At 52.7% G+C, this 21,222-nt stretch overlaps 2 protein-coding genes across 3 annotated transcripts in view; one reads left to right on the top strand and one right to left on the bottom strand.

Annotated features, from left to right (window-relative positions):
- LOC116950449 (rho guanine nucleotide exchange factor 16-like) overlaps positions 1 to 6,629 on the top strand; it is a 38,643-nt gene extending 32,014 nt beyond the window's left edge. For both annotated transcript variants that reach the window (XM_032968199.2, XM_032968198.2), the window contains exons 13-16: positions 446 to 688; positions 1,417 to 1,502; positions 2,251 to 2,355; positions 3,136 to 6,629. In XM_032968199.2, the coding sequence (XP_032824090.1) occupies positions 446 to 688; positions 1,417 to 1,502; positions 2,251 to 2,355; positions 3,136 to 3,290 (589 nt within the window). In that variant the 3' untranslated portion in view covers positions 3,291 to 6,629. The remainder of the gene's footprint in view (positions 1 to 445; positions 689 to 1,416; positions 1,503 to 2,250; positions 2,356 to 3,135) is intronic.
- A 6,492-nt stretch (positions 6,630 to 13,121) lies between these two features.
- Positions 13,122 to 21,222, bottom strand: part of ESPN (espin) — a 72,432-nt gene continuing 64,331 nt past the window's right edge. Inside the window, exon 12 of the mRNA XM_076072794.1 lies at positions 13,122 to 19,689. Within this exon, the coding sequence (XP_075928909.1) occupies positions 17,730 to 19,689 (1,960 nt within the window). The 3' untranslated portion in view covers positions 13,122 to 17,729. The remainder of the gene's footprint in view (positions 19,690 to 21,222) is intronic.

Genomic DNA, 21,222 nt, shown 5'->3' with positions numbered 1-21,222 from the left:
CTGGAGGTTGACCGACGATGGGGATGTGGGCTGGGACTGTAATGGCGCAGTGGCCTGTTGGCTGTGTGACCGAGTGTTTCACTTATTTTAAAATCGAGGCTCAAGACCTGTATTAAAGATTTTGATTTGTGATTGTATTCTGGGATCTTACGATTATTCTACTGTTTTGTTGATGTTTCCGTTCTCTCTTCATAATTATTGTTTTGTCTTGGTAAATGTTTGACTTGAACGTGTGCGTGAAGTAGCCTTTCACCTTGCGGTATGATAAGCGTGCGATGAATACAAATTAATTATAATTTCTTCACCTGGTAAGAATCTGGCACCGAGATTCGAGTCACTTTTACAAAGGACACTTGGGTGATGGAAGTGCGGTGCGATTCTGACCTAACAACAAATAACGCCTCCCATCGCATCTGCCCCCCTCATCACATCCACCCCCCATCAGCAACGAGAGCTACCTCGTCACGGACTACGCCCTACGCAAGAAGGTGGACGTGATGGCCATCAGCGGGGAGGAGCTCGCTACGCAGGGTCAGGGAGGGGCCGGGGTCGCGGGGTCGCGGCCGTCTGCCGGGGAGGGCGGCGGCGGTGGTGGGCGGCAGGGCTCGGCCAACCACCTCTTCACCGTGACGATGAGGGAGAACCACGCCGGCGAGCACGTGCAGCTCGTCTTCGTGGCCGAGCTGCTGTGAGTGGCACACGACCGTCCGCGCTCGCGGGGCGGGGGGGGGGGCGCACATCGATAGCGAGCGGCGGCCGGGGCCGGCGCGGCACACGAGGGGGAGGGGTGGCAGCACCGACGACCCCCACCGCCATCTTAATCTCCCGACGTATTTACACACACCGTACCCGGGTGCTCATTCTAAGGCCGGGTCGACCTAGGGGAGACCCAGGAGCGGTTCAGATATTCGTCGCTGATGTTGGCCGAGCGGGAATCTCACGACGCGACCCACTGCCCCCACATTTACGTGCTCGCTGGCTCACTTTGTAAAAATAAACCAATCTTAACTTGCAGAGGGGAGAGCGCTACGACCGAGACACCCGGAGGGGAGGGTGGCTGTTCTTGCGTCTCACACTAAACCAGGTTTAGCGTCTCTCCAGGCATCCGATACCAACACCCACCATTCACCACTAAGTGACGGATACGTCACCACGACGCCTTTGCCAGGCCAGTCGCACCATGAGGCCACGTGATGTGTCGAAGGCTCGCTGAAAGGAGGTTACGGGACAAGACCCCCAGTTGCCATTGATTGGCTGTGCCACTTACTGTGCACAGCTGGTGCAGTGAATCTGCGTCCACTCACGGTCGTCGCTCACGTAGGCGCCGACTGGCGCCAGCGGCGCTTGGCGTACCAGCCGGCGCCCTTAATGCGTTTGCCTGTCTCTGTTGCTTTGCCGGTGACCTCTGCCCACTAGGAGTGACCGGGCGCGGTGGATCACCGGCATCCGGGAGAGCCGGCAGGAGGAGCCGGACCTCGTGCGCAAGACCAAGGAGCTGGAGAGTACGGAGAAACGCACCACCGATTCATCCGTGCCCCTTCCGTTGTTACATTCATCGTCACAACTCAGAATCTGAAGTGCAGGGTGGCACGCGTAGCCATCGCAGGCACGAAGCCATCGCTGATCGGTCTTTGCGCTTCTCTACGGACAGTCAGCGCATCATTTCGCCTTCCACCTTAATTCATATCCGCACAAAAATGTTTGTTTATTCTCACTTAAAACGTACTGGTACATACAACTCTCGACGCTGTCTGATGCCATCTGTTAACCTCTCGCGCTGCACGGTCTACGTCTGGTTCGGGAGCCACGGTGGCTAGGAGATGTTAACTACCTCGCCTGGTATACGGGTGGTCGTGGGTTCGATTCCGACCCCATCGCCCGCTGTATATTTGGAGTTTGCGCGTCTCTCTCCCCGTAGTCGGGTGGATTTTTCTCCGGGTCGTCCGCTTTTTCTCTCCACATTTAGAATCAACATCACCACGCTTTTAGAGTATTTGGCTGCAATAAATTTCCACGTGATGATGAGCCACTTCGTTGAGCCATCATTTGTGGGTAGCCACGTCGCTTCTGAAAAATAGCTCATTGGGCCTTACCCGGTAAAATATCAAAATAGTCGTTAACCTCTCACGTCCGCTTCGGCGACGCGCGTCTCGGCGGCCACCGGCGCGCTCTCTCGCTGTCCGAGCCGTGGCTCCGAGCGCGTGCCTGAGCGGCGACGTCGCCCCTGTGACTGCGACGCCACCCACGCAGGCCGCGCGCAGGTGGAGGCCGTCAAGACGTACGGAGCGAAGCATCCCGATGAGCTGAGCCTGCAGAGCACCGACGTCGCCATCGTCTTCCAGAAGGTCCTCGACAGTGAGTGTCGCCCCCCCCCCCCACCGCCACCACCACGAAGGAGCGGCGACGGCGGGGCCTAGCGGCGTGCCCGCGCAAGGCCCCCACCGAGGACCGTGGTGCCGCGGCCGCGTGTTTTGCGAATCGATTTACTTGACGATTTCTGAAAATTGTAATTGTGGTCCATCGTTGACGTAATTGTCACGATACGGCAGGGGGGGGGGTGTCCCGATTATCGATCAAATTTCTCTCCGAAAATCGAATTCTGAAGTTCCAAGGCACGTGGAGTAAAACGTCGGACATCGTGCGGTACGAGACGAAAACCACATCGGAGAGCCGTGCAGCAGCACGACCGTGCACACCGACGCAGCCAGCCGTGTTGATTGGGGAGGGGAATTATTTTCTTGCTCGTGGCCAACTGACCTCTGATCCCCACTTGCCATCGTCTGGCTCCTCACCTCCCTGCAAATGTCACCAATGACCAACTCCTCCCCTACGAGTACCCTTACTCACGTGCGTGCTCGTACCCTTACCCACGTAAGGGTACGCTCCAGTTTGCCGTACCCACGTGTGCGTACCCTTACCTGCGTGTGCCTGCGTGTGCCTGCGTGCCTGCGTGTGTGCGTGTGCCTGCGTGTGCGTGTGTCTGCGTGTGTCTGCGTGTGCGTGTGTGCGTGTGCCTGCGTGTGCCTGCGTGTGCCTGCGTGCGTGCATGCCTGCGTGTGTCTGCGTGTGCGTGTGTGCGTGTGCCTGCGTGTGCCTGCGTGTGCCTGCGTGTGCGTGCGTGCGTCGGCGCCCCAGACGGCGAGTCGGGCTGGTACGAGGGCGAGCGGCTGCGCGACGGCGAGCGGGGCTGGTTCCCGACCGAGTGCGTGCGGGAGATCACCAACGGCGACACCATCAAGAGCAACCTGCGGCGTCTCGAGCGCCTCATGGGCATCGAGACCGTCGTGTGATGCCTGCACCTAGCCTGGCACGGCCGGCGAGGGTTCCCGACGGCCGCGGCGTCGTCGCCACCCTCGCCCAGCCCCGCGCCCGCTTACACCGTGTCGGCGTTGGCGTCGCCCGATACATCGAGGGGGCGGATAAGGACGCTTGACGTTCGGAGGAATTGTCAGCCGAAGGAGCAAAAATGGCTTCGGTGTTTTAATTTAAACCGGCTGTGCTCCTGGAACGTTTTTTTACGAAACCTCAAAGTGATCAGATCAATTTTGCACACGCACACGTGTAGACTTGCATGTAAACAGGGGGGCCATGGGGGGGCGGGGGGGGGGGTGAGAGGCCTGGGGCAAATCTCACTTCAGACTAAACTGGAAGTATTACATCTGTCACCGTGACGTCGAAGCGCTGGGCTCCCCAAAGCGAGTGGCCCGGGGCGGGTCACCCCTAGGGACGTCTCTGCAAACACATATATACATACACACACGTACGTTCTTCCATATGTCCTCTAACAGACTGGTGGGGAAGACACGTGCCCAAGTGCATGCACGCACACAGATCCATGCAGTCGGCGCTGCCGCACGCCGTTCGCCACGCGGTGGCAGTGATGACGGCACCACGGGCTGGGTGCGCTCTGAGGTCACGTGACACGTTGAAGCCACTTGTACACACTTGTTCAAATACATACAAACACTAAACTAAGACTGCATTCTTTGTAAGCGTCATTAGAAGGTGGTGATGTGGCCAGCACCATTCCTGGCCACCTTTGTCTCCCCACTGGTGACGTGTGTATACTGGCACCAGCTACAGTGCTAATTTAAGTTCCACGAGCCTTGGCTGAGAATCTAAAGCGGGTTTCTCAGTGCCGCTCAGCACACCACATGCACACACACACAAAGATCCCCCGTATAGCCTTCACAGGCTGTAGGGGCAAGTGCTGTTAACGAGCACCTATAAAGGCCGGCACGGCACACGAGGGGGTGTGTGGCCAACACCACGCCCGGCCGCCTTTGTCTCCCCAGTGGACTTCGGGGAGGTCCAGGACCTGTTCAGATAATCGTCACCGGCGTTGGCCGTGAGCGGGAATCGAACACGGGTCGCTGGGTTCGTAGCGCAGCGCAGTGCTAACCGCTACACCACCGCTCCCCACACACACCGACACACACGCACACCGACACGCACACCGACACACGCACACCGACACACACCGACACACACCGACACACACGCACACCGACACACACACACCGACACACACCGACACACACACACCGACACACACACGCACACCGACACACACGCACACCGACACACACCGACACACGCACCGACACACGCACCGACACACCGACACACACACACACCGACACACACACCGACACACACACACCGACACACGCACACCGACACACGCACACCGACACACCGACACGCACACCGACACACACACACACCGACACACACCGACACGCACACCGACACGCACACCGACGCACGCGTGCACAAACACGGTTGAAGCGAGATGCTTAGACTGTTATTTAATTACAATGTAACAATGACACTTTGTGTTCAGGTTCCCTTCCCCCGCCTCACCTCAAATCGGCTACCTGCCGTGCTAAAGAAGTCCAACGTACACACGACACCATCCATTTCAATGTTGCATTTTAAATTCGAAGCTTCCTCTTTAAGAAGCCTCACGAGATCTTGTTTGTATATTTTGTGCTGTTGACTGTAAAGAGGGGGGCTGGTTGGAGGGGTCGCTTCGACGAGTGGCTTAGACTGCTCTTGCACATGCACTGATGCTTGCGAGTTGTAATATTTTACGCGATACTTAAACCTGCGCTCACACAATCATTATAAAGACGATTTCCTGCTGAAATTAGCAATGAGGTGGTGGGTGCTCATCCTGAGCTCGTGGGTGGGAATCTCACTGTGTCCTGTGCCAAGGTGGTGAGTCTACTACACACCGTTCAACCCCTTCGACTTCCCCGTAAAGTGGTACCAGTTTTTATCGACCCTGAAGAGATGATGACTCAATCCTCAACCAGGAATTGAACGTGCACCCTTCTGATTGTGAGGTCACCCAACCTCAGGGCCACGTGGCAGGATAATCGCATTTTTGCAAATGTAACATTTGCAATATGCTTGGTGCAGGAAAATGTCTTCGGTTAATAATGAACTCTATATATTGTGAATAAAGGTCGTTAATGACTTAGACGTCAGCCCCGAACTGTTGGGAAAGCCTGTGGGATGAACACTGTGTCAAAGTTACCACTAACTCTGAGCTGACTTTTAAGTCTACGTGCCAGTTCACCCCTCCCAAGTGGAGTGGTTTGCTCCGATTTGAACAGTCTGTTCAGTGTGGAATGTACCATGTGCAGTGGGCGATTTAGGCAGGGGTGTGGAAATGCGCTGAATTCTGGATTGCCACTGCTTGAGCTTTCGGAACATTTTTTTTCAATATTCTCCTTGTTGATAAAACTGCTACTAGAATTGTTTTGTTCCACAGATAAAAATGTGCATTTTATTTATTTGCCTTTAATAATAATTGTTGGGATTAGCTTTAGGTGGGGTTTTCCGTCGACTCTGATTGTATTGAAACCCGCCCGCCTCGCGTGTTCCACGCCGCTGAAGACTTAATCCATGGCTGCGTGTTCTTCATCCACGACGAGAGCAGCCTCGGCACTCACTCTCAGGAGGGTCTTGTCTGAGGGTGTTGGGCCAATTACCATCGAGGAGCGTTCGTTTCACTTGCGGGAGTGAAACCGCACACCCCCGGAGAAGCCCCAACTCGCACACCGCGTGGGGTAACTACGCTGGCAAGCTCTGCCCGGGTGGAAACACGACCACGGCTGCCGTACTGCCTCCTCCTGCCCACCTCGCGCCCCCCCCCCCACTACCCTCCCCCGGGTGGAGTTGGATGTTTGTTTCGGCAGTTCTGCTGCCCGATCTTTGCCTCCCGAGTCGCCGGATCACGTCCGCGAGCCGTGGGGCATGATTTGCGTACAGCTGCCGTCCCTTCCACATGGGCGAATGGTGTTCGGCGCGCGACGCACGCATGTCCACGTGCGATGAGGGTCAGCCCGTGCCCAAGGTTTAGAACATTTGTGAGCCATTGGGAAACCAAAACACCTTGGGTGAATATTGCATTTAAGGGCCCCCAACCACGTGCCACGAGAATCCGCTGCCACGAGTGTATAAATGTGTGGAATCGTCGGTAGAGATGTTGATTTTGTTTGTTGGGTGATTGCTTCCCCCCTGCGAGTCGGCGGGTAATGAGTTCGATGCATTCTACCAAACTTAAAAATGTGAATGCACCGTTTTAAAAGATTGCTTCAATAAATGGCATTTCTCAACATCGTCTATTTTCCTTATTTTTGCAATGGATGACTTAACAAAGATACCCAAATGTTGCTAAAACTAATTTACTCCGTAAACGACGAGAAAACCCAGTAATAATACAACCGCATTATGCCCGAGGACACACGGCCATTGTGCACATGCAACAAAAATAAATCAGCATTTCCTGGAGCAGTGCATTGTGGTCCTTTATTTTGTCTCGGATCACCATCAAGGTGTCGATCAGAGCGAATGTGGCCGACTGATAACTCATCAGGCACGGTGTAGTCACCAATTGGCTACTTTCCGTCAGTCCGCCCTTGAGTCCCATTTTTGTGGAGTCCCCCACAGCCACAAACTGACAACTCACCAGACACAGACCGACGGATGTGAATTGTGCCCTGTGATCGTGATCCATGCTAATCGGACAACCAGCGGGAAGTAACTCACAAACGGGTTCAGGTTGAAGAGGAGAGAGATTCCACCTCGGGTTTTCCAGTCTCGAATTGATAGCTCGTCGTGCAGCTTGAATTTCATTCGGAAATTAGAAATGGGATGACAGTGGTTGCAACATCAGCGCTGTAACAGGACAACGAATCCCTCGACAGAATGGATGATTCATCGTGTGCACAGTCCAGACCCAAACATGGAGGAATTGGGCGTGGTTTAGCCCAAATATATTTAGTGATCGAGCAGTGATCGAGCTATGACATTTTGAATAGGTGTATCTATGTGATCTAGCTATGACATTTTGAATTGGGCAAAGCCGCATCAAATTTCTCCATATAGGCCTGCAAAATTAATTAAATGAAGCAACCATTCCGCTGCAGGATTCTTGTCCTGTTCCAGCACCTTCTCCAGCAGACGGACGCTCGCAAGCCCCACAGCTTCCCAGGAGAACCGCTCGGGTGGAGGCCAGCTCTGGTGCAGCGTTGTCGTCGTCATTCGTCACGGCCCGCAGCAGCCACGAACAGCAGCAGCAGCATTACTGCTGGGGTGGAGAGGAGCCCAGCGAGCAGCCAGCCAACAAACTCGAGGCATAGATTGTTATTTTTTTAATAATAGTATTATGACGATACGATTTCGCGACAAGAGGGGGTTTTCTAGGAAATAACCTCAGCGGTCGACTTTATTGAGTGGTGGAGCGCGGTCAGAAGCAATCCCAATGCTTTCCAGTTCCGTGGAATACGGGGAGCGAGGTGACGCAAGCGTGAGTTACACGGCGCGGGGGAAGGGGTGGGATGGGTGATCGAGCTAAATTGCACAAGCGATTTGGAGGCGAAACTTGGGCGACGCGGTTGAGGAGTATCCCCTCGATTTATCTCTCACCTACGCACCGTCACCATCCTGGTATTGGCCAATGTTAATACAAATACTGTTTAGACGACGAAGCTACAGTTAAAACGGCCGCTAGCATATTCCATGTAATAATCACAGTCGATGTAGTTAAGTTCATTTTTAATATGGCAATACATTGGAAGTATTTCAACGACTAAAGTGTACGCTTTTAAACGTTTCAAGTGGCTCGGCACCGTCCCCCAGCTCGGGTTTCGGAGCCACAGCCGCGTGAGCGATCGTCCCTCGGGGCGCCCTCCTCGCTTAGCCAATCGGAGCGCTCCCCGCCATGATGACGCGCGACCGCTTGTGACGCTTCGGGGGCATGGCTGCCACTTTGCCGCTTCGCGCAGCGCGGACGGTCGAAAATGCCTCGAGCCGCATCGACGATCGCCTTTCCTATCCTTTACAGACGTAAAGCTACGCGTGGCGACGCGCAGGAGACGTTCACCGAACACGTTGAATTGTATTTTAGTTTAAATGCGTTTCTGTTAATCGAGCGAGCGCTTGTTAAAAATAAAGCATATTTCATCTCCGTGCACGTCGGTTAAGAATGAATTAAAATCGGATAAAGGAGTTGGCAATTTTTTTTTATGTAACTTAGGTTAGGGATTGGATGGTTGGCTCAAAAAACTATAAGACATGGGTTCTGGGGTTACCCCGTGGTCATGGTTTAGCCACTCCAGTCATTCAGTTTGTGTTAAAATGACTCAACAGCTCGAATGTAGCATAACGGGTGTCGAGGCATCACCGAAACACCACAGCACAGGGCTCGACTGGTGACAAACATCACCCTCGACCGTGAAACAAACTACACAGGATCAATAATAACCATCGTGAACGTCTTCACACGGCTCTCAAACTATACGTAGAATTATCTGGCTGTAATAAGGAAGTTTTGTTTATCTTATAATGTATGCGTACTACCGTCATGTTCTTCCGACACAAAAATCCCCCGTTTGCACACACACACACACACACATGCGTTATGTGTATTAAACACAAACGCACGTGTGTCTAAAGTCATAATCATGAGACGAGCACCTGAACACCACTTTTCTTTCCTACGAGCGACTGCCAGGCACGCACGCACGCACTATCCCCCACCCGGATAGCTACACTCGACATGCCCGTTCTAAACGTTGCTACTTTCATACGCCAGCGGAATATTATCCCCCATGGACGTTCACTTCCGACGACGACCGCCGCATCGAGCTTGCGTCGCCGTGTGCCCGCGGCGCGGCCGAAGAGCCTCGCCGCTGTCAGAACGCCGCGAGCCACCGCCGCATCTCGGGACAATCCCCGCCTGCCGTCGGAAGCGGCGGCGTTAACCGTAGCCCCCGATGACCAAGATGCGCCGCTCGCGGGCAGACGGCACCGCTGCCTCCGTTCCATCGAAGGCCCCCCCCCGCCCAGCGAGTGGATGTCACACGGTTGCCCGGCGCTCGCCCGCAAACCCAAGAGCGAAAGCCCCTCGTTCGTCACAAAGAGCCGCGCGACGGCAACCGTGCCAAACCCACGCTCGGCGAGCTTCCCCTGGTCGAACGGAACCCACGTGTGGGCGCACCTCTCTCTCTCTCTCTCTCCCGTCGTCGTCAGCGGCGTCGTCATCGTTAGTGTCGTCGTCGTCAGCGTCAGCGTGGGGAGGACGCACGTCACGCCCACCCGACCGGCGACCCCCCACCCCTCCTTACGGAACGCAACGGGCAGCGTTGTGCCGCGCGTGTGTGCGTGCGCGCGTACGCACACACGCACACACGCACACACGCACACACGCACACACGCGCTAGTTTTTGGTGATGTCGCCCTTGCGCAGGATGAGCTGGCGTTGCCACGGAGCCAGCTTGTCCTCGTCATAGCCCAGCTGCTGGATGCGCTCCGACTGCAGGCGCTGCATATCCTCCTGCTTCTGACGCTCGATCTCCTCCTCCATTCTAGGCGGAGCGCGAGGCGGGAGACAGCCGGGCAACGGAATCATCGCCACGATCACCGTCGGTACTATTCACGTCGTCACAATCATTGTCTCCATCAACGTCGTCATCACCCTGATCATCATCATCATCAAGTTATAAGCGTCACCAGCATCGTACCGTCAAACTCCTTCATTGCTGTTCTTGAGATGATGACGTCATCTAAATCATCATCAAGTATTGAACATGAGGCTGTTAAACTTAATAACTGTAAAATCGAACAACAGCAAAGATTGAGCATACTGTCAAAAATATAACAATTAAACCTTAATGTAATGAATACCAATATAATCATCATTATCGTCCACAAACATTGACTATAACATTTTATTTTAAAATAACAGGATTTGTCACTATTTTCTCAAAATCCCTCTTATTATTGTTAATTAACATCTTACCCAGTTCACCGAAGCATCTACTTTATAACAAGAACATAACACAATTAAACTCAACGAGTTCGTCAATAACACTGCGTGGCCCTCCTTCATAGCACACAAAACATCACCAAATAATTAGCCTAGCATCTTATTATTGTCAATAATCGACTATCATCCCATCAAATTCTGAATATTATCATGTCACCATCTAACATGCCATATTGCCAATGCCATCATTACCGCCATCGAATCATGGAACACGAATCAACACCAACAACCCGACAGATCACTTCTACCCAAATACTAAATCCAGTCATGACCAGTCAGCTGGCAAGGTGAGCAAGGTGAGCAGGGTGTAGCAAGGTGATGAAGGTGAGCAAGGTGAGCAGGGTGAGCAAGATGTAGCAAGGTGAGCAAGGTGTAGCAAGGTGAGCAAGGTGAGTAAGGTGAGCAAGGTGAGCAGGGTGAGCAAGATGTAGCAAGGTGAACAAGGTGAGCAGGGTGAACAAGGTGAACAAGGTGAGCAAGGTGTAGCAAGGTGAGCAAGGTGAGTAAGGTGAGCAAGGTGAGTAAGGTGAGCAAGGTGAGTAAGGTGAACAAGGTGAGCAAGATGTAGCAAGGTGAGCAAGGTGTAGCAAGGTGAGCAAGGTGAGTAAGGTGAACAAGGTGAACAAGGTGAACAAGGTGAGCAGGGTGAACAAGGTGAACAAGGTGAGCAAGGTGTAGCAAGGTGAGCAAGGTGAGCAGGGTGAGCAAGGTGTAGCAAGGTGAGCAGGGTGAGTCAGGTGAGCAAGGTGAGCAGGGTGAGCAGGGTGTAGCAAGATGTAGCAAGGTGAGTCAGGTGAGGAAGGTGAGCACGGTGAGCAAGGTGAAGCAAGGTGAGCAGGGTGAGCAAGGTGATACAAGTGGGGGGGGGGGGAGGACATAGGGTGCTTACCTTTTTTTCTCCCTGAAAGTGACAACAGATAAAGGAACACGAATGAGTAACAATGAACGTGTTGTACAACGAACAGACGTTGATTTCTGGCAAGCCAGGTCACTCTTCCAAATGCGACTGACGCATCCTGCTCTCAATGTCTCCTCACTTGGTAAAAACACAACATCAAGTCGACAGTAAAAACGATCGCGTACAAGAACACGAAGCGAGAACGACGACCCCTCTGTGCTGCGGTCAGTACCATCGTGTCTGCGCAGCGGATTTATTCAGGATAACATTACACTCTCCTTTTAAATACACGGGCCGATTCTGCGACTAAACAGCATTCACGTTAACATTTTAACTCGGGTAAACGTCCCCACGATTCACGAAAAGAAAGACACATCAATCCACTCTTCTTTGGAAGGCCCAGGGCCACTGGGAGCTATCACCTACGGTGCGAGCCACCCACAGCGACAAAATGCGCATATCACACACACGATACATCACGCACGATACATCACGCGCACAATACATCACGCGCACGATACATCACGCGCACGATGCATCACGCGCACGATGCATCACGCGCACGATGCATCACGCGCACGATGCATCACGCGCACGATGCATCACGCGCACGATGCATCACGCGCACGATGCATCACGCGCACGATGCATCACGCGCACGATGCATCACGCGCACGATGCATCTCACGCACGATGCATCACGCACGATGCATCACGCACGATACATCACGCGCACGATGCATCACGCACGCGCGTAACGCACGATGCATCACACACACGATGCATCACACACACGATGCATCACACACACGATACATCACGCGCACGATACATCACGCACGATGCATCACACACACGATGCATCACGCACGATACATCACGCACGATGCATCACGCACGATGCATCACACGCACGATACATCACGCGCACGATGCATCACGCGCACGATGTATCACGCGCACGATGCATCACGCACGCGCGTAACGCGCACACGCGCCAATGCACCGCCCTGCGCCGGGTCCGAGTTTTGTTACAGGATCCACCCCATGGTGGTGATGAGAGTGGGGGTGGGGGTGCGACATGACGGTGCACACTTTCACCTGCTCAATCACCTGCCCTAGCCACCAGCGGCGAGTAAACCGTGGAGCGGACTCGAGCGGACCGCTCGCCAGGTGCTGTTAGCGAGCAACACGAGGCAGCGGTGGGGGGCGGGTTAGCACCACGCCCGGCCACCTTTGTCTCCCCAGTGCTGGCGTTTACGCATCGCACCAAGTGCCAATTTAAGCCTGAGGCACCTTACGGGAGGCCTACAACTGGGTCAGAGACGCGTCACTGATGTTAGCAGCGAGCGTGAATTAAACTCTGATTGTTAGTTAGTGCAATGCACCAGCCACCGCTCCCCACATGCACGCTCACGTGTTCACACACACGTACTCTCACGTGTTCACACACACGTACTCTCACGTGTTCACACACACGTACTCTCACGTGTTCACACACACGTACTCTCACGTGTTCACACACACGTACTCTCACGTGTACATACACACACACATACTCTCACGTGTACACACACACACGTACTCTCACGTGTTCACACACACACGTACTCTCACGTGTACACACACACACGTACTCTCACGTGTACACACACACGTACTCTCACGTGTACACACACACGTACTCTCACGTGTACACACACACAAACAACACGTACTCTCACGTGTATACACACACACGTACTCTCACGTGTACACACACACGTACTTCTCATCCTCCAGCTTTTTCCGCACGATCTCGCGCCTCCACGCCGGCAGATTCGCCAGCCGCTCCGACTCCTCCACCACCTGCGGCACAAGCAAGAGCGGTAAAGGGTACGGGCGTCGTTAGCTGGCGGCCGAGAGGGCATCCGACGCGGCGCCCGTTCCCCTCCGCTCGCACGCCACGGCTCTTCAATCGTTCGTCGAGGGCAGGCCGGCGTGCCGGCGACGGCCGAGACTCGCGTGGCCGCGAGAAATCAAAATGTAAAAAAAGGCAAGCTCAGGGTTTTGCGTTCTCTCTCGGTCCGTCGCCGGGTGATGTCGCGCGACGCGCCGGTGAAGAAGCGCCACCGACTCCTAGAGCGAGGGAGCCATTTGATCGCGCGGGCAGCTCGGCGAAGCGAAAGGGGGCGAACCACCCTGGGACAGAAGTCACCCGACACCCGGGGGGGGGGCTGATGAAATATTAATTAGAGCCCTGCGTGGCCAGAGCAGCCCCGTTTGCCCAGGCAAATGAATCAATAAGTCATAGGGATGTGAATTATTGATGGTGATAATAAAATGTATAAATAAGTGACGGATACCCCCGATTTTCACAATGAAATTTATTGTCACATCGAGGGGCGGTTTACATGGCGGGGTAGGGGGGGGGTGTGTACAGACACAGCCCTGACAGCGCCGGTCTCTGGGCAGCCACCGTCCATGGTGACTACCCGCCGCTTTGGAGGCCAAGGGACTCGGCTCTCCCCTTGGTAAACGACGTCCCGCGCCAGTGAGCCTCTCGCCCGCTATCATAAAGGCCCGGGATTTGAAAGGGAAGATGTATTATTTGTCAATGGGCATGTTCCCATTGACAAATAATGAAACATGTTACGTTTTTTTACTCTTTAAAAAAAAGTGGCCGATACTATGAAAAAGGTGAAAAGAATTACGTTTGACATTTTAAAGTGTGCACTGTAATTATTACTATTACACTTTAGTTATAAGAGGCTTATACTACAGACTGGGGTATTAAACATATCTCGCAAATCATGGTTAAATTGTATTGTTGTGTCAATAAACACGATGCTTGTGTTTCCATCAGTGTTACAACGACCATGTTTCGTGCCTCAAAGCATCGTCATCCACCAAACTAATAATTTTTTCCATCACTCTGCATCCAGACTCCGAACCAAAAGTTTCACGTACGTGAGCAACGCACCCAGAAAATACACAAAAACATTTTTCTTCCGGAATCCACGTTTCACGAATGAGAAAACGCGTGACCTGAGCTGAAGAGCAAGAAAAAACATTTCAACAGATAGATCAGATTGACTGGTACCGACTATCTAACTGATTGGGACCAATTGTCTAACTGCTACCATCTTCAAGCCGCGAATCAATACGTATTGAGCGAATCCCAGAGTGCAAACCAGTACGTGTATGGACAAGGTGAGGAGAGATGAGTGGGGATTGCAGGCCATTCTTCATCCAAACATCGCGGCTGCAGTAGCGAGACGGTGCCAAAGTTGCTGCCAAATGTAGTTCCTGCTGAATGTATGTGCGGCCATGTCCTGTGCAGTTCCTTCGGATGCCATAGGCAGGACATGATTGAAATGTAAAATTATTGTGGAATAAAAGAAAATCCTGCAGGACCTTAAGCTTGAATTTCTGTAAACCTATGCCGTGATTTTAGTCGTATCTATACAAATTAACTTTGGGTATAACTTTTTTTTAAGTGTCGTGTTCCATATTAAATTGCCCCATTATATGCACAGTACGGACTTGTGCAGGGTATCCTGGTGCTGGTATTAATGAATGCTTGTGAGCGATGTTTAATAGGGACATTTTACAAATCAATAAATAACGAATAAAAACCCCACCACAAACAGAATATTTATACCACCGTCAATCATAAAATAAACTCATTGTTTAGCAGAATCTTGACTTGAAGCCTTCGTGACTGCAGGAATTCATACTGATTGGGTCTTTCGGTAAAGTCACGGAGATAAAAAAAAATAATAAAAAATCACGACGTTTCGATCGCAACACAAGCAAATACAGGATATATTCTCATTCTACGTGACCTTACCGAAAGAACCAAATAAGACAAATACAGGATATATTTCTTCCTGCTCTAGCAGTCCGCCTGCTTGTGTTACGATCGAAACGTCGTGATTTTTTGTATTACTTTATTATTTTTCTATCTACGTGACTACCGAAAGACCCAAGAGTATGGTTATCAGCATATTATTCTTTACCAGGCAATGTAACAAACCCACAGTTGTGACCGGATGATCACACTGTGTAACTACATTTTTTCTTGTTCCTGGGTAGTACGTGTTATTTCCTAATTGCTTATGCCTCAAAAGTACAGAAAATGGCTATTATTCCCCACAAACTTTGCTTTTGTGACCAGGACATTGATATTTTGAAATTTACCTATATTAAATTAGAAAACGGGTGAATTTGTGTCTTTTCGTTCACATTAAGTCAGAAAAAAACATATGAATCAAAATGAACATGTATTTATACTAAAGTAATAGAAAATGACTATAAAAGGTTTAGACACCAAGGCACACTACCACAGGCGGGACTGGCCACAGTGGACTGAGTTCTCTATGGGGAGGAACGTCATGTGGACCCCCGGAAGTCAAGTGGACCCCCGGAAGGTGCTGATGCCACCACAGCACATCAAATTGGACCTTATGAAACAATTTGTCAGAACTGTAGATAAGGAGTCGGCAGTCTTCAAGTACCTTCAAGACTTCTTCCCTAAGCTGAGGGCAAAGGTCAAAGCCGGTGTCTTTGTCGGACCACAGATAAAGAGGATCCTGGAGTGCAATGAATTCCCCAAGAAGCCCACTAGTAAGGAGAAAGCGGCTTGGAACAGCTTTGTCACAGTGGTTCGTGGCTTCCTGGGCAATCACAAGGTCGAAAACTACGTGGAGCTGGTTGAGACTCTGGTGAAGAACTTCGGCACAATGGGCTGTAGGATGTCCCTCAAAGTCCATGTCCTTGATGCTCATCTTGATCAATTCGAGAACATGGGAGCGTACTCGGAGGAGCAAGGCGAGCGCTTCCACCAGGATATACTGGACTTTGAACGCCGCTACCAAGGACAGTATAACGAGAACATGATGGGAGACTACATTTGGGGGCTGATTCGTCAAAGTGATTTACAGTATAATCGTAAATCTCGAAAAACTACTCGCTTCTAAATCTATTGTAGTTATTTTTGTATTACTGTAGTATAAATATATGTTAATTTTGATTCATATATATTTTTCTGACTTTATGTGAATGAAAAGATACAAATTCACCTGTTTTCTCAATGAAAATAGGTCAATTTCAAAATATCACTGTCCTGGTCACAAAAGCAAAGTTTGTGAGGAATAATAGCGATTTTCTAAACTTTCTAGGCATGAAAAATTATGAAATAACACTACCCAGGAGCAAAAATTGTGTTACATAGTGTCATTTGTGCAATTGTGGGAGAAATATTTCTAAAATGTATGTATTTTTAATGACCAAAGAAACCCTTTCATACGACGCCACTTTTCAGTGTCAAAAATCCTCCACGTAGCATCTCAACGAAGCCTGCAATAGGCCTCAGCAATAAAAGACTCATAGGGCAGAGGCATTTTCAGAGAGGCATTTGAAATAGTAAGAGGCATTTTAAATGCATTTTAAATTCCTCTTACTAAACAGCATCAAGGTAATGGCAATATCATAAAGGAATAAACGATGTTAACAGAAGGCGAATCCTGGGTTGGCGAGGCCTAAGAAAGGCCTCGTGTGTGACGCTCGACATTGCTTCAACCGTGACCGCTGTTTCTTGAGATCAATTTCACATGTTAGCATTTATTTATGTATTCGTGTTGTAGAAACCATGAGTCACGGTCACTCCACGACCAGATGAAGACTTCCCCCAAGTTGCCAGCATTTTTCGCAACCCTCCGCTCTGATAAATAATAATCCAGCAAGCTCCTGAAGCAGAGGCGATTTAATCCCTCCATCTCTTCGGTGGATATCCTCTCAGACTTCTTCTATTCATTTGATTCTAGTTTTAATTTGAAATTATTAAATAATAAACTAAAACTAGAGGTGCTTGTGCTGGCCCAGGGTGTCAGACACCCCTTGTGTCCTTTGCCCACCTACCCAAGAGGAAATAAAACATGCTGACATACAAAAATAACTTAGCCAATGATGGGAATAGACTCTTCACCCGACTCGCCGAGCTTTAGTCTCATTATTGTTAAACAAATAAACCCCCCACGAAGCAAATAAGATGGTAAATGAAGAACGCAAAAAAATTATTACATCACCCCGAATGTGCCTGATCTCTTAGCCTCTGGGGAGCCAAGTCTTGATCTGCACCATGTTTGGGTGGCTGCTGTGGGGCTACGGTCTGGGCAACAGAGGGCAGTACAACAACGCAACAAGATGCTGCTGTAATGTATTTCTGACCCCCCCCCCCCCCAATACAAAATACTCATTAATCGAGCTGGCCAAACATCCTAGTGCAGGACCCTCCTGAGAAAAAAATACCTTTGGTCCAGCGAGGCTTTCCTAGGTAGTAGCAAAAAAAACCCAACACAAATCGGCATCAACATCGCCAAGTCACCAAAATAAATACGCAACAGCGGTTTACATGCTGCGGCGTGACACAAACGCGTGTGCGCGTCACGACTCGCGGGGCACGAAAGGGACACGGCACGCGACGCGACACGGGGGGGCGTGCGCGCGCTACAGGTCGAACAGCTCGGCCTCCTTCTCCTTCCAGAAGGAGAAGCTGCGGTCGATGTAGCGGCAGATCTCATCGTTGCTGAACTCTCCCAGCTCCGAGATCACCTGCACCGAGTCGGAGCGCCGGCGCGCGCCGCAGCGGCCGCCCTGCTCCTCGGTTGGCGTGTTGCCGCAGTAGCTCGGCAGGCTCACTTCGGACGCCCGCCGCGAGTCCCAGTTCACGGCGTTGGCGCCGGCGGCCGCCGGGTCGCCGCGGTCGCGACCGGACCCGGCGTCGGCGCCGCTCGACGCGGCCGACGCCCGGCGAGCCACGTCGCCGAAAAAGCGCCGCTTCACGTCCTCGAAGCCGTCGCGCCAGTCGCGGCACCCGCCCGACACCTCCGCGACGACGGCGCGGTGGAAGTCCCGGATTGTCTCCCACGGGTGGCTCGCGAGGCGGTCGAACATCTCGAAGCAGAGGAGGTGGCGGGCGCGGCGCTCCGCGCGCGGCATCGGCATCTCCAGCAGCTGGAAGTAGCCGAGCATGAAGAGGTCGAGGGTCAGCGAGTCGTAGGCGGGCGGCCGCCCGTTGACGTGCGGCAGGAACTGCTCGGGGGAGTAGGCGGCCGGCGCGCGGCTCAGGTGGCGGATCTGGCGCGAGGGCACGCGGGCGATGATGAGGCGCCAGTGCCCGATGAGCTTGTTCACCACCTGCCGCTGCTTCATGAAGTAGAGGAGGCGCTCGTCCTCTGTGCGCTCGCGCTCCGCCTCGCCCGTCATCGCCGACGCCGCGACCGCAGCGTCCAGCTCCGCGTAAGCCGACGCGTCGCCTGCTGCGACGACGGTGCCGGAGGAGGAGGCCGTGCCGGAGCCCCCCCCCTGCCTGTCGCCCTTCACTCCGAACGACATCGAGTACACGGCCTTCTTCCAGTGGCCCAGGAAGAGCAGCACCGTGCGCACCTTTCGCGTCTCCACCGACTCGCGCACCGTCGCCTCCGTCATGGCGGTCGTGACGCCGCCCTCCGACGACGGTGACGGCAGCGCCACCGCGGGCGGCTCCCCGCCCAGCTCCAGGCGGCACGCGTCATCGTCCACGCTCTTCACCGGCAGCAGCGGCGCCCGCGGCGGATCCTCTGCCCCGGATGGCTGAGCCGCCTCGCCGGGTGTCGCTTCCACACGTCTGCCTTCTTCTCCTCCTCCGCAGCCGCCGCCACCCTGGCCGTTGCACGCGACCGGCGCCGACTTTACGGCGCCGGGCTCGAAGTTGGACTTGAGCATCTTGACCGAGACGCCGAACTGCTGAATCTCCCACTCTACCTCCTCCCTGGTGGAGCCGAACGACTGCGTCCGGATCACCGACGTGCTCGCCTTCCATTCCTCGCTCGCGCGTGCTTCCTCCAGAGCGACGGGGCCCGGCTCATTGCGCGGGCTCTCTTGCCCGACGCCGCCATCGCCGGCGCCGCCGCAGTCATCCGGGCCGCGCTGCCGTTTAGCGCCGCCGAAGCCGCCGCCGGCGCCGTTGCTGCGCGCCCCTCCGTTCTCCAGACCTCTCCGTGCTTCCGCGATAGGCGGGGCAGCGGCGGGCCCGACTTTGGGGCCCGCGATGTCCTTGTGGCCCAAGCTGCTGACGAGGAAAGCCATGCTTCGTAGGAGGCCCGACACGCGGCTGCACCAGCCGGGCAGCGCCCGCACGGAGTCGGCGCCCGTCGCGAAGCGGCTGTCCACGACCTCCACGGTGGGCGGCAGTATCATCTGGTGGATTTCCTGCTCCAGCACCACCAGCTTGGTCTCCACCTCCTGCACGTTCTTCAGGAGCTGCAGGCTCTCGATCTGCTTCTCCAGACTCGCAATGTCCTTCTCGGTGAGCAGCTCGCCAAAAGGGCCCAGCATGGCGTTGCGGTTGGAGGAATAGGTCCAGCTCTCTGGCTGGAAAAAGCCGTACTGCTCAAACTTGCAGCGGGGAAGAGACAACAGACGGAATGTTCAGGCTTTTGGGTTACTCCCGTCATCGTACCGTGCCTTCTTCTTTTAACGACTCGCCATCGAGGCATGCGTACACGGCACGCGCATGCGAGAAAGGCGCGGAAATCATGGTCCCGCGCACCGAGCGAGTGCTCGCGCACGACTCAATTCTGTGCGTGTACCGGCGCTTTCACGGCACACAAGAACGCGAGAAGACATGCGGTTCGCAATTATGAATCAAAATTCGTCACACTGGAAAAATGTATAATAAAAAAACTTACACCGAAACAGAAACCTGAGATCACGACCAAAAAGTCTAACTGGGTCAATTTTGGATATGTTGGCTATTTACGATGAATAGTTTTGTAATCTTTAAATGGAGTAACGGCTGTCATTCTTAAATCCCAATTAGGTTAAAGTAGCGTGCGAGCACGGGTCAATTAGTAAACTATTTAGGCTTATGAACTAATTTAGGTTCATAAATCGCACAGAGGCGACGCAGCCTCTCTGGCTGGTGCCAGAGCGACGAACAGGAGGCAGCTCCACTCACACGAGGCAACAGCAGTCGACACGACGGGCAAGGGCTGCCACTTTCACGTCTCTAGGGGCTACAGCGCCGCCTAGTGGACAACAGACGGACGCACCACACCGTCCGAGCGCTCTCGATGTTGGCACGTTTGTTCGTAAAGATTCAGTTGAGCGCTCTTTCTTTGTTCCTTTAACTTCTATTTAGCGTCTTTTTTTCCGGAAAGTGTTTTTGTCAAACTGTGATAGCGGCACCACGGCGCGAGAGGAAGCAGTGCATCACGCCGCTGGCGACGTCAAAAGGCCCCGTGGAAGGAGACTTCACAGAACCGGTTCCGAGATTCTTTCCCGTGACCTTTTTTTTGTATCCGCACACGAAAGGACGCGCTTTTCCGCATGCAGTCAAACTGCCATTTTTTTTGCATTTCCCAAGTTTGGCAAAGTGAAAAATCTAAAATAATTTGTTTGATGGGGTTTTGCTTTTACATCATTAGACCTCCTTTGCCAGTACCAAAATGTAATAATAGGGTTTTTTCCCTTTTTTTTCTGGCAACAAAACTGAAACCTTCTTACAAGGATTCATGTCTGCATTAACCACAATACCTGCAGTCAAAATGCAAACAAAAACATACTATGATAATATATGCATTGTCCTTGAAACTAATTGGTCCACACCAAGGGACGGCTTTCTTTTGAGCCTCGACCCAATTGGTGCTCGACCAGATGACGCACGCTAATTGGTAACTGGGCTGAGACCATCAAGTTGCCACGTTTGAGAATTTGGTTGAATCATTGCTGGGATTAAACCCAGATTCGAACCCAGGATTGCAAGCAGTAATGGCTCGGTGCCAACATTATTCAGAAAGCGTTCAATGGCCCCTGGACCATGAGTTACAGGGATGTTTTATAGAGACGTGTAACCAATATGGCCTGGATAAGACACTTCAGAAAAACTCTGTCAAAAAGATTTGGATTGACGTGAATCTATGTCACATGAAGTGGCATCACCTCCATGATGTCACGTCTG

This window comes from Petromyzon marinus, chromosome 39 (assembly GCF_048934315.1).
Source record: "Petromyzon marinus isolate PM22_M1 ecotype Great Lakes invasive population chromosome 39, UKy_Petmar_22M1.pri1.0, whole genome shotgun sequence".
Classification (NCBI taxonomy): domain Eukaryota; kingdom Metazoa; phylum Chordata; class Hyperoartia; order Petromyzontiformes; family Petromyzontidae; genus Petromyzon; species Petromyzon marinus.
Note: the sequence above shows the minus strand (reverse complement) of the source record. Positions and strands in the feature narration are given on the sequence as shown.